Source organism: Lepidochelys olivacea (genome assembly GCF_965140295.1).
Source record: "Lepidochelys olivacea isolate rLepOli2 genome assembly, chromosome: 8".
In the NCBI taxonomy this organism is placed as follows: domain Eukaryota; kingdom Metazoa; phylum Chordata; order Testudines; family Cheloniidae; genus Lepidochelys; species Lepidochelys olivacea.
In genome coordinates this window covers 2,525,894-2,539,990 of record NC_140418.1, presented here as the reverse complement: position 1 = coordinate 2,539,990, position 14,097 = coordinate 2,525,894, and the positions used below count along the sequence as shown (strand labels likewise).

General features: G+C 43.9%; 1 protein-coding gene across 8 annotated transcripts in view; it reads right to left on the bottom strand.

The window, feature by feature from the left end:
• EBF1 (EBF transcription factor 1) overlaps positions 1 to 14,097 on the bottom strand; it is a 334,154-nt gene that overhangs the window by 85,400 nt on the left and 234,657 nt on the right. For 4 of the 8 annotated variants that reach the window (XM_084637706.1, XM_084637708.1, XM_084637710.1 and 1 more), the window contains exons 9-10: positions 8,879 to 9,012; positions 1,296 to 1,422 (exon numbers count right to left, since the gene is read on the bottom strand). In XM_084637706.1, coding sequence (XP_084493832.1) covers positions 1,296 to 1,422; positions 8,879 to 9,012 — 261 coding nt within the window. The remainder of the gene's footprint in view (positions 1 to 1,295; positions 1,423 to 8,878; positions 9,013 to 14,097) is intronic. The other 4 variants (XM_084637709.1, XM_084637707.1, XM_084637711.1 and 1 more) reach the window with 1 other exon arrangement.

Below are 14,097 nucleotides of genomic sequence, written 5' to 3'. Positions count from 1 at the left end.
AACAGATCTTTGTCGAGCACCTTTAAGTAACTCATTCTGCATTAATGAAATCACACCAAAACTAGCCTATCCAGCTGGTACACAAAAGCCCATAGTCTGCCCTCCACCCCTATGTGCAGTTCTGATAGACATCCTTGCTGGTGTGACCAGACAGCAAATGTGAAAAATTGGGACAGCGGGTGGGGGGTAACAGGAGCCTATATAAGAAAAAGACCCAAAAATCTAGACTGTCCCTATAAAATCGGGACATCTGGTCACCCTAGTCCTTCGGCACATATCAAGAGCAATATCTGGGTCTTAGTGTGCTTGAAATGTGTCTCATAGCCACGAGCTTTTAGAATATACCTTATACGTAATGTTCTGGGAGATAACAGGAAGGGAGAAGGGGTCTATACTGGCTAAGTCTTTGCCACAACTCAGGAACACAGTTAAAGAACACGTAGCGCTGTCTACACTGTAGGTCTAGGCACCCTCAAACCATATTTAGGGACAAGCAGGGTGGAAGCTGGTCCAATGACATTATTTTTTGTAGTGCAGCTGGGTCCTATGGGATCGACACGACACATTTTTATAAAGTCAGTAGCTATTTTACCGCCTGAACTATTTTAAGGATAGTTCTTATCCACGCATGTTAAGGGTTAATAAGGTTCCTAACTGTATGGGACCTCCTGGCAGTGTCTTTAAAACCAGCTCCGCCCATCTCCCACCCAGAGACGCTGGAGGCAGGAATATCCCCAGATGCAATACAGTTCAGCACCAGTGCACCTCCATTCTCTAACCCTGGCAACAGGAGCTGAGGCAGCATGGGGCGGCTGCCCAAACTTCCTAGAATGCAGAGACAAACACAACAGTGCAGCATTGTAGCTGTGGGCAGGCCAACATGATTCTGCTTGGGAAATCGCTGAGGCCTGGATATGACAGATGTGCTGCTGTCCCTGCATCAGATGAGGATATCACAGGCTGCTTGCGTTTAATAGAGGTCTCTCTGTAGTGTAGACAGACTCCTGGGTGGGATGCTCTACGTGCCTTTTGATGTTTTGGGCCCCGCGCTCTCCCTGTTTGTCTGTCTAGGCATGGATACAGCGCTTGCCACCATGATACCCATGTACCTGCTTCTCTCCTGAGTCTCCTCCTCCTTTCATTCCCCCTTCCGGGAGGAGACAGAGGCAAATACACTCAGCCACAACTGCAAAACTCAGCGCAGCTTTTAAGGAATGACAGCAACATCCCATAGAGTGCCTGAGAGCCCGATGCCCTAGCTGTACATGTTGTAGCTAATACGAACGCACGCTTACCTGTGTAAATGAATCTTCCAGGTGTTCCCTTACAGAACTGCTTAGACTTGTAGGACAATGTGACTTCTACCACACCAGGGATATGTCGGGGAGGTGTCTGAACTCGGATTGCATGAGGGGTAATCAGCTAGAAGACACCATCGGGAGAGGGGGGGAAAAAAAGCACAGTTAGATGCAGAATTCTTCTTTAACAACACTTTCTTCCTAGAGCTCAGTAAACAAAGCTTTGAAACGTGTAATTAACCTGTCAATGTTTGAATACAGTCTTGATGTAACCCACATAAAAGCCAGTGACACCAATATTTACAAGCGTTCTCCTTCCCAGCCAAAACAACATTATCTCTGTTTTCATACATGGCAGGCACATGCTTCCTAGTGGGAAAATTAAGCCTGCCTTAATGCAATAAGCACACCTAGCACATGCAGGGATCATGGCAATACCAAGTTCAAGTCCTCGCACCAACAAGTATACTTTACGGTAAGATGATGGATGTGTTAAATAGAGTCACAGAGCCACAGAGTTTAAGACCAGAAGAACCAACCAGATCATCTGCTCTTACCTCCTGCACATCATGGGCTACTAAACTCCACCCTGTTACCCCTCCATTGAGCCCAATAACCTGGATTAGAATAAAATATTACAGCCTTCAGAGAACTAAATGACTGTGGGCCACAGGCAGAGACGCACCCAAGGAGCACCAGTGCCTGAAGCCCCTGCTAGGGCAAGGATTTGATTTAGTGAGATATACCCGGATGATTCTAGCAAGCAATCCATGCCCCAGGGTGCAGACAATGGCAGGGGCCTTGGGTTGTTTTGTTTTTTTGCCTATCTGGCCTGGGGGAAAATTCCTTCCCAACCCCAAAAATGTCAGCCGTATGAGTTTTAAGTGTCTGAACAAGGACCATTGCAATACAGCACATACAGTCTGAATGTGAAGTGCACTAGGCCTTCAGAGTCACTGGAGAACATGTGCCATTCCAAACATTGAAACATGCTAACTCTGAGTCTGCCAGCACTCACCTCTGTACCAACTGAGTGCACAGCAAGCTACCAATTTCATTTGGGAGCCTCTCACCCTCATCTTGTAGTGATGTAACTGATTACCCAGGGGGCGCAGCAGTGCCAAGTCAGGCTCATTAGCTATTACAGCTCGCCCTATGCTGGTTGTGCCATGTCTAAGACATCTTTTGAAAAACAGCCAAGGACTTTAACGTTAAAGACTGACGTGCTACCCCCCATCACATCATTCTGTGCCTCTTCCCCTCCAGGATGGCTTGATCTGAAGAGGCAACGGCTACCCACAGCTTAGAATTTCTCAGCATTTACTGGTCTGTCACCACTTTTGTGGTCTTTAAGTATAGCTTGTGGCATTTTCCAAGACCTCTTCCCTGGTTCCCAAGAAGTGCCTGTCCTATTTATGGCACATTGTTACATAGTGAGAGATGGGAAGAGCTCAGCAAGTTTGCTGGTTGGTTCTTCACAAACAAACAGTTTGGTTTTCCTTTGTCCTCTGAAGTAAGTATATTTAGCTGTGTTTAAAGCCACACATATACAACACTCAGGAGTAGCAGCCGTGTTAGTCTGTATCTGCAAAAAGAACAGGAGGACTTGTGGCACTTAGAGACTAACCAATTTATCTGAGCATAAGCTTTTGTGAGCTACAGCTCACTTCACCGAATGCATGTAGCTCATGAAAGCTTATGCTCAAATAAATTTGTTAGTCTCTAAGGTGCCACAAGTCCTCCTTTTCTACATACAACACTGTCACCCACACATTCTCAAAGGGTGAACTTTATGCCTAAAGTCCTATGTTCCAGGATGCCTGGGTTATATTTTGTTCATGTCTAATTTAGACCTTGGTGGGTATGAAAAGGGATCAAGTAATTCCATTTTATAAACAAGCATGCTCGACATCGGTCTGCAAGAGGTCACAACCACCAACAGTGCTTAATGCTGGGTGACATGTCAGAGATTGTCTTTAGTGTCTAGGGAAAGGTTCAGTAAACTGCCTTCTCAGGATCATTATTAATTGTTATTTATAACACCACTGCACCTATGAACGCCAGACAAAACCAGAGCCCCACCGTGCTAGGTACAGTACAGACAAGTAACAAAGGAGGCAGTCTCTGCCTCAGAGAGACTGCATTCAAGGATCAGAAATGTAAATGATCCGGTTAGATTGCTTTCACTGCCCTGAGGAATACTGATCACCATACAGGAACTGAAGGGAGAACTGAATTCCATGGCACTTACAAATTTGCTGCCTAGCTCTATGAATCCAACTTGCAATCTAAGGGTCTGGTCCATGGAGTTTTTACTACCCTGGGTGGTTCCATTGACATCAGTGGGACAAACGCCTCACAGTAGTCACACATGATGAGAGACAGCATGATGACAGGCATTGTGATCCAGTGGATAAGGCCCTGGACTGGGACTCAGGAGACCTAGTGTGAAACCCTGAGTCTGTTCAAATCAACAGCAAAACTGCCATTGATTTCAGTGGGGCCAGGATTTCATCCCCGGGTCCTACTAGCTATGCCATAATGCCAATGACCTACCGGGCAAGTCACTTCGCCTCTCTGCCCCTGCTTCTGGTCCCCTCCCACTCCTCCTAGTCTAGTCTCTCTACCTTCTGTGATCTTCAGGACAGGGGATGTCTATGTGTATCTACAGTAGGGCCCTGATCTCAGACAGGCACTTCAGAGTCTAGATGCAGTGATAGGACAAATAATTAACAGTCAAAATAGAGATATGCCAAGAAGCAGTCTCTGTGATTCAGAGATTAAACCCAAACCCCACATTAACTTCCGCCTCCCCCAAACTTTGGGGCAAGTCTGATCTGGACATCAACTTAGCACTGGGCTCCTCTCTCCTGGGATATTTAACTAAACTGGGCTAAATTTCTGGCATCTGCATCGGCTATTTTATATCATCTCTCTTAACATCAGTTGGGACCCAGAATGGATAGGATTAATACCACAGATACAGAGGTCTTCAAAAGAGAGGGAGGTATTTGTGCTTTAAAATCCAACACATATTAGGGTTTGTATTTGTGCAACAAGCCTCTTTTCTTTCTTTCTTTTCTTTTTTTTTTTTTTTGGTTTGCTAATATATTCTAGACATTCTTGTGTGATGCAGCATCATTTCACACTATGGAGACTGCCAGGTTATTTTCTTAAAAGAAAAAAGTGGCATTATATAAAGTTAAGAAGATGGTGTTACGTTTAGTCACTAGTCTATTTTTGCCTCTGTGAGCACTGGTTTGTGGTTACAGAAGTGATTACAATTGGTCAGAAATTTACTTTGGATTCTTTATAAAGAGGGCCATTAAAACAGAAGTGAGGACAAAAAAACAAAATCTTGGACCCATTTAAGTTAGTAGGAGTTTTGCTGTTTCCAACAGAAGCAGCCTTGAGCCCGACAGGGTCTGCACAGAGGTTTAGGCCTAATTTTCCTAAGTGATTTTGGATGCCCAGCCTCAGATGTTTTAAAGAGCCCTGATACTTAGAAGGCGAAAGCCCCAGCACTTTTTCAAAACCAGGCTCCATTAAAGGGTCCCGAACTGGGCCCTCCAAAATTGAGGCACCCAAAATTAATAGTTAGCTTTGGAAATCTTGGCCATAGAATTTGATTCAGCAGCATAAAAATTAATCCCAGCTTCTGTGCTGTGCAAGGGTAGCCGAGCTGGTATATCAGGGGTTTTCCATCTTTTCTCAGCATAAAAGTAAAAAGCACATTTCCAGCTGACTCTGTGGAGATGCAGGAATGTTCCCGGGCAGGAGAATGTTCAACGAAACAATCAATTTTAAGCAAATATTGCACAATATTGATGAGAAACTAATTTTGAATTCATAGTCACGAGTATTGGCCCTGAAACCTGATTCCAAGAGTTAAACTCCTCCAATCAGGGGCCAGAAACTCCCATGCGTCTAATCAGCAGCTCGGATGTGGAATACTCACAACAATTCACAAACCAAGAACATTCACTGAGGAACAAATTCTGAGGAACAAATCAGTCTGTTCAAGACTGTCCTCAAACAGAAAGAGATGAAGTTTGTTGAATAGATTATTTGTTGTGAGTCATTTGCCCAGTTCCAATGTGCGCAAACTATACCAAAATAAAAGGAGGACTTGTGGCACCTTAGAGACTAACAAATTTATTTGAGCATAAGCTTTCATGAGCTACATCCGATGAAGTGAGCTGTAGCTATCGAAAGCTTATGCTCAAATAAATTTGTTAGTCTCTAAGGTGCCACACGTACTCCTGTTCTTTTTGCGGACACAGACTAACACGGCTGCTACTCTGAAACCTATACCAAAATAGTTTGTCAGTTTCCGAAGTCACATGGAGAAAGGGATTAGAGAGCCCATTTCACTATTTTATGAAAATGATTTTAAAATGTGATATTTTTAAAGTACTATGAGAGTTAAAGATGAACTGAACTCAGTGGCTTAAGGTATCTGCATTTCTGCACAAAATTAATGTGACAAATTAAGTTTTTATTTAGCTCTCCTCTATCTGGGAAAGGTTGTAATTATGTTAGAGTGTTTACAACTAAAATATAGCTTTAAATAATAAATATGTGTTTCAAGAAATCATTTTAAATCTGCTTCTTTAACATAATCAACTCCATTTCAAGCCTCTGAATATTTCAATTGCAAACCTTGACTACATGTAAAATAAATTAAAACTATGTTATTTACATTCCAAATTATTTATAACATATACAGCTTGACAGCAATAAAAAAAATTTAAATTAACTTTTTTCTTTTTACCTTGCTTCTGACATGTGATGGGAATTGTATTGGAAATATCTATCTATCTTAGGTACTTACGTGGTCCCCATTACAATACTATCGAAGCACCCTACAATCTTTAATGTTTATTTATCCTGATAGCACCCATGTGAGGTACAGCAGTGTTGCTACCCCGTATCAGAGACAGGGACCTGAAGCCCAGAGCCACAAAGAGCCTGAATTTTCAATGTATTTAAGTGCCTAGCTCCCACTGAAATCAATGTGAGTTGGGTGCTTAAATACTTTAAAAAATCTGGCCCTAAGTGATGTGCCCAAGATCACACAGGAAGTCTGTGGCAGAGCAAGAAATTGGACCCAGGTGTCCTGAGACCAAGGCTGGAGCCCTACCTACTTTTTCTATGCCAGTATAGTCCATGTAAATAAAGTTGCACGTGTATCCCATATTAAACTTGAGAAGAGCTTACTGGTGTCCGAGGTAATTTAGTGGTTAGCAGAGCTCTGCAAAATTGTGCTTAGTCCAAACATTTGTCCTAGTCCCTTAAGTCCACTGCAATCAGAACTCCTAGTGCTGCCAAGGAGAGCACAGTGAATGGACTGTTTGTAGGACTGGGTCTAATTTCTTGGGTTTCCATCCACATGGGTTTGCTTTCCTCCCAAAACTCAAGTATTGCTTTGGGTTTCGTGCAGCTTGGTCAAAAACTACCAAGCTTCACTTGGTTCTATGGCAAAATCATGAGAAACTAAACGTTTCATATGGTTTTGAAAATAAAATCATAAATCCAACCAGGTTTGCTCAAAGCTAGCCTCACATTTGCAAAACTTCTGACAAGCCTGCTCTGAGTTTTGCGCTTGCAAATGAAATCCAGAAATCTGAAGAGCTTCATTTCTTCCTCTAGCAAAGGGCAGCTAAAACATTCGTACTGGATAGCTACCTTCACTTTGGGTACTGAAAATCCAGTGGACATGTTTCGAAAGGAGAAAATATAATGGCTGGCTTATCCTGTCTTGTGTATGTGGATACTGTGTGTAGTTTGAATTATTTAGAGATCATTCAGCTACCTTCACGCATTTCCAGGTTTGCTTTTAATGGACTCCTGGTTCTTTCCACAGTCATATCTTTTCCCTTTGGGATTTTCATATTCCATTTCTAGGTTACAGAACTGCAGTAACAATTTTATAGTGAAGGCTGTAAAACAATTTCCATTCTAAGCCCAATTACAACCCACTCTCTAAAATTCACAAAGAAACAAACTAACTCCTTTCAGTCTGAATTTTCCCATAGTCTGAGTTGATGACAAGGCCTTTCCACCATCCACAATAACAATTGATTCACCAGCTTTCAACCTGGCAATCTCTGAAGCTACCAACCAATTACCTTTATTAATCACTAGAACTGGAGTTTAAAATGGAAAAGCCAATCTTAGGTACATTTCCTGCTGCAGCCTCTACACCCTCTTCCCATCCTAACCTCTTCACCTTTCCCATTAAAAGTCTTTAACTATAATGGCTCCATTCCTGCAGACCCTCATACAAGCAAAGCCCCCACTGAAGTCAGTGGGAAGCTTGGTCTACATAAGGGCTTCAAAATAGATCCCATTTATTACATCTGCTTTGTAATAATACCCTTTCATCCATCTGCACTGGTCTTCCATGAGGGGGGAATGAGAGAGAGAGAAGTGAAGTCCACTGCAAATTGTAGAGGGCACCCTTCCTATGGAAATTGCTCCCAAATGTGTAGCAGACTCACCCAGGGTAAAAGGGTAATATCTGAAGCAAATTATAGGACTGATTTAATATTTAAAATGTACAGTCCTGGGGATTAAGAAGAAAGGGAGGGGGAGGCAAGCCTCTCTTTTAAGCATTTTTGATTTAATCCTATTTAGTTTAGGAATCACAAAAGGCAACTCTGCACCTGATTACCAAGGAACCTTGACTATCGTGCCATGATCTCAATGTCACTGGGTGTGTATTTATATAATTAATGCAGTAATGCTGGCTTGTAACTAACATTAGGAGGTTTACTGCAGTACTAAAGTCACATAAATATCAACTCGAGGTAAAACTTCCAATGCTGCCTTTAAAGCCTCATGAATGCAACATCTAAGTCACTCTGTCGGAAGTATCCTGGTGCCAGAGAATCAGTGGGAGTTTTGCATGGATTTCTGTGGGCCTGTATGTTACAGGAGGATAGTTCTGTTGATATCTCTTGTGATGTAATGTTTCACTGGTGTTTGGGAAACAACAGAATTAAAAACCCATAATATGAGAGAAGAGATGGAGAAGGAAATTAAGAAAAATGAGCAATGGAATAGAGTAAAAAAAACAGAAATGAGAGAGAAGAAAGGCTTGCTTTGAAGCATGAAGGACTCCGGTTGGTGGGATACTTTCCCACAGTGGGTACAGTTCAGTATATCAAATGAAAATTCTCCAGTTGATGCTTAGAACAAAATAACTAGAATTTAGGACCTGCTATTCTGAGGTTTTGGGCTTCTGTACCCCCCGGTGAAGCAAATGAGCGCTTCCGGTACATAGCACCTCTGAAAAATCAAGATCCTTCACAGAGATGAGAGCTTATCCTTTACTCCTCCCTGAAATAAAAGCGACTGGGCTAAATTCAGCTCTGATGTAAGCAGGTGCAACTCCACTGGCTACACTGGATTTGTGCCCCTTGCAAATTTGATCCTGTTTGCACAGAACTGGAGGAGCAAAAGAAGGAATTCACATCCAAACCTTTGTTGCTGATTTAGCTTTGGGCCCAGAAGAAAGACAGGCCTACTATAAACTAGACAAAGCTATTAGACATTAACGTTCAGACAACACCTACCTCACTCCAGACCAGCATGGTGCCGAATATGACCTGTAACCCATCAAAGAAATTGTCTCCTATGATGATGACAGTGGCACCTCCTGTAGTCCATCCTTCACTCGGGCTGATAGCTTTGATACATGGTGTAGCTGCTTTTCAACACACATGAAAAAGAGAAGTATTTGGCTGTTAGAACTGGATTTTAATGACAGACAACTTGAGCGGGGGGGGGTGGGGGGAGCTTTCATTCCCTCCCTTCCCCCCACTAACATGAAGATTCCAGAATGCTCATTCTTCCTTGCATGTGCCCCCAATTAGATCTTTGGAGGGGAGATTTTTTTTTTGCCCATTAATTTTTGTCTTTGTGCTTCTGTCAAGACAATAAACAGGTTTTTAGCCTAGGCGAAGAAACTCACAGCATGATAGACATAGACCGACGGTAAAACAGAACATATTCCGATAGTTAGTGTATATTTAAATGCTGAGTACTTGATTCAACAAAAAGATAATCCGGCTACCTTTATTGTCCATTACAATATAAACTAACCATAAATACTACAGAAAATGTTCGTTAAATAAAAAAGGGCACACAACTATATTACTTTAATTCTTCTGCAACAAGATCCACGCTGCTCCAAGGTCAAACTACCCTGCCGCGCTGCAATCCTGCAGCAACTGTCAAAATAAATATCTGCTACCAGGTCAAAAATTGTGCAATTAAGAAAGATGTGCAATGCACTTTCAGACAGAAGAAGTCCCCTGCCACGTGTGCACAGCAAACCTCCACTCTCACATATTGCCTTTCCTGCATGATATAGGCTACGTACCTTTCGTGAGGGTGCTGAGAGGGCAGTCAGAGTTAAAGCTGTCAGCACTCAGGGCTAGACCTGTCTGCCACAACACCCTGTAGGTTTTAGGACTTTAGAGTCACAAGCGAGCTGAGCACGGCATGGTGGCAGAACAGGGCAGCAAAATATTTATAGCCTGATTCTCTGCACTTACACTGGAGTAAATCAGGAGTTAACTGGCCTGAATCCAATGGCGTTATGCTGCTGTAAAAACAATGCAAACGAGAGGACAAACAGGCCCTCAGTTAACTGCGTCAGTGCAGGCTGATGGAGTGGCCGTTTGCCAATTTGCCTGCAGTAGCAGATTCTCAAGAGCCAGACCTGGGCAGAGATATTAGAGATATGGGCACAGACGGAGAGCAGCATAGGACTTGATCCTGCATACCACCCAGTACTCCCATCTAAGGCGCTCTGTGGACAAAGAATGTGGGACCCAATCCTTACATTATATTTGTGCACAATATGTCACTTGTGCCTATTCCTTGAACAGCTATACAAGAGGAATTGTTTAAAAAACCAACCCATCAATAAGTATAAGTTTTACAAAAGAGGCCTGTATTAGAAATAAACGAGGGGCCAGGTCCTCCATTGGGGTGAAATTCTGGCCCTACTGAAGTCAAATGGGAGTTTTGCTCATTGAGGCCAGCATTTCACCCCTACGTCTACTGGCATAGCTTCACTGAGAATGGGGTCCTCAATCTGCAGGCCAATTTATGGGGAGGTCATTAGCAGCTGATCATGGATTACATGTTAGTAGAAAGGCTTGGCAGATTGAACTGCCTGTTTGGTTTAGTCCAGGGGTCTCAAACACGCGGCGGTCCGTGGGGCTATTTCCTGCCGTCCGCTAGCTCCCCGCAGCCTCCCTGCCCCCCCAGCATTTACCTAGAGCGGCTCCGGCCCAGTGTGCACCGGGGGCAGGGTAGGCTCCCCTCCTGCCTACCCCCCTTGCCTCTCTGGGAAGCGGCCGGGACCTGGGGGAGGCCGGGGGGGCACAGGGGTCTGTGTGTTGCCCTGTCCGCTCCTCCAGGTACCTCCCACAAAGTTCCCATTGGCCGCCGTTCCCCATTCCCAGCCAATGGGAGCATCGGGGAAGGTACCTGGAGGTGCAGCCAGGGCAACATACAGACCCCTGTGCCCCCCACCAAGGTCCTGGCCGCTTCCCAGAGCGGCAAGGGGGCAGGGCAGGCAGGCAGGCAGCCTGCCCTGCCCCCGGTGCGTGCCAAGCCGGATCCACCCCCCGAACCCTCCTGTAGCCGAACCCCCTGCACTGAGCCCCTTGCTGCACTCCTGCACCCCGACTCCCTGCCCTAAGCCTCCTGCTGCACCCCACAACCCTCCTGCCCTGAGTTACCTGCCGCACCCTGATCCCCTGCCCCACCCTGAACCCCAATCCCCTGCCCCGAGCCCCCTGCCGCACCCTGCACCCCTCCTGTACCCCCTGAGGGCAGGGAGGGGGCAGAGTTGGGGTGGTGATTTCAGAGAAGTGGTTGGAATGGGGGCAGGGAAGGGGTGGGAAGAGACTGGGCAGGGGCGGAGCCTCACAGAAGGGGTGGAGTGGGGGCGGGGCAGGGGCAGCGTGGGGTGGGGTGGTCAGTGGTGTGGCCCTCGGGCCAATGTACTAGTCCTCATGTGGCCCTCATGGTCATTTGAGTTTGAGACCCCTGGTTTAGTCATTTGAAATAATTGCCATGGTGCTCAGAACTTGTGTGCGGGTATTTTTTTCGTCTAAACCTAAAGGAAGTAAATAAAACAAGGAAATAAAAGAGACCGTGGCAGGCAGCGTGCTTTAAACCACTTTTAACACAAAGCGCTAAAGAAACACTAGGTATTAATGTTATTCATTAGGTAAGCGCCAGATGGTAGGAGTTGAATTGATGCACCCAACAAGACCACTCCGCTGAGCCAACTGGGAAGGTGGGCGAGCAAGGGGATGGGAATAAGGAAGGAATTGGAACTTGTTGAATCGCCACTACCACGAGATGTTTCTGTGGATATTGATGCAGAAAAGCTCCAGAGTGACAGATGATGTACATGGGATGCAAACAGACCCTGTCGCCACTTGCCAAAGGCTGTAAGAGTCAGGCACAAACTTTTCCACTACTTAAGATGATGGGTGTGCCAGCTAACATGAAAAAAACCCCAGCCAAAAATCATTACATTGCTCCAAATTTGGCAGTGGGCAGCACTTCAACTTTTACATGAACTAACAAAAGAAACATCCTAAAATTACAGGCATGAAAAGGCAGCACACACACAGAAGTAACTTCAATATGTTTAATTTGGATTCACGTTTGTCGCATAAAACTGTGCATAAAAACTTTGGAAAGCCCAAACCAAACGTTTTCCTTTTGAGTGAGCTCACAGCAATGGATTTACCACGAAACCAGCTTTTCTAAATGTCATCTAGCCCTTTCACAAAATCCAATCATTTCACCAATAAACTTAAAATCAATTCCAAATTACACAATTCTTGATATTTATAGTTGACGGTGGGTATGCACACTGCAATAAAAATCCAAAGATAATCCGTTCTCCACATGTCAGCAAGAGGAGCTACTCTTCTTAAGGACTAGAAGACAAACTTCAAAAAAAAAAAAACCACTCCAGTCATAAAAACTATTTGAGACCCTACATCATTAACTGAAACAGTATGCAGCCTTCACAATTACAGATTCAGTTCATCTTTAAAATGAACGTAAAGTATTTTTTGTAGTTGCAAGACCCAATTACAGATCCGTACCGTCTTGATGTTTACCTTGCAACTTTTCTTTTGTATCCTCAACATGGAAATCAGTGAAGGGCGCTGAATTCCTTGCACTGTTTTACATGTTTGGCTCTGATCCGGCAAACATTTACGTTACCTGCTTAACTTGAAGCATATGTCTATGCCCTATCAAGATCAATGGAACTTTAAGGAGCTGCCCAGACGCTTTCCCAAATTGAGGCTCTGAGCTCTGATTAATCAAGGCACTTGTGCACATGTGACCAGTCCCAGTGAATGGTGAACATGAAAGCTCAAAAACGTGTCTCTCCCCCCAAAGGAAGTTGGGCCAAGAAAAGATATTCCCTCCCTCACCTCCTCTCTCAAACATTTAACATGACACACACATTTAACTACCTTAGTGAAATTGTCAACAATAGCACTGGAAATATAGTACCCTGAGGACCTGAACTCAGGTTGGGGCAAATTAGTGAACAAGGGACTCGTTTTAGAAATACAGTGTGCGTCACCGGAGATGTGATCTGTTTACAGTGGGGTTGCATTTCTGATTGTTCATGGAGCCATGGGATCTCTCCCCTTTGGGGCAATACACTTTCAAGTTACACCTCCCACCTTCCCCCCATGCACCCACAGTGTTTTGTTTTAAACATATTTGGTTTGTAAATGTAAAGGTCTACATCACTGCACAAGTCAGAGCCCGGCACTGGAAGAGTTATGGAAATGCAGTGCTCCCAAAGTATCCAGCACCAGCACAGTGCAAGTGACACATGGGGGAGCAGCTCACTGGAACTTCAACACCCGCCCACTATTTATTGCCTCAGCACCAGGGCAGGCACGGTCCAGCTCCCAGTGCCCGGTATATCTGTTAATCATTTGGCATCTTTAACTGTATTTATCTTCCTGGGAGGTATTTACTTATCAGCAACGCTACAAAAATGGACGAGAAAACTGAATAATGTCCTGTGGAAAATTCTGATATTTCTACATTTGCTTTGGTTCCAAAACAGTACAAAACATTTAAATGGGGAGGGGAGGGGGAACTGCAGAACAAAAAGTTCCAAAAAGTTTCATTCCAAAATATCAAAATGAAAAATGTTAACATTTTCAACCACAACAAAAATGTCGTTTCAAAATGTTCACAGTTCAAAAGTTCCAAATGTTCATTTGAAATTAAAAGTTTTGCTTTGAATTTTCCTATCAAAAACCCGAAAAATTTCACTGAAATTGACATTTTCTGTGAATAATTTTGTTTTCGACGAAACTCCACATCTCATCAGGAAAACCTGTCAGTGAAAATTTTTTGACCAACTCTAACAGTAACGTAGTGACACATGCCCACTTGATAAAACAGGGCAGAATTCAATTCCAAGCTTCCGTAAGAGTTATCATAATAAACAACAGTGAATGCACACACACTTTAAATAATGAAAGGCAGACAACCCAACTGTATCCTGAACCAAAAGAGCTTGTAAGTGTCACTGCCAGATGCCATTTTAAAAAAAAAAATCACTCAGACATTCAGTGTGAGTGTACTCCGTTCACAGCATCTTCTCAAAGCAGAGTCTCTGGATTGAATAAACACGGGAGACCACATTAACTGCAACCTCTCAAACAGCACATGTGAACCTTGCCACTCCTGACTGAAGATGATATGGCCATATCCTACA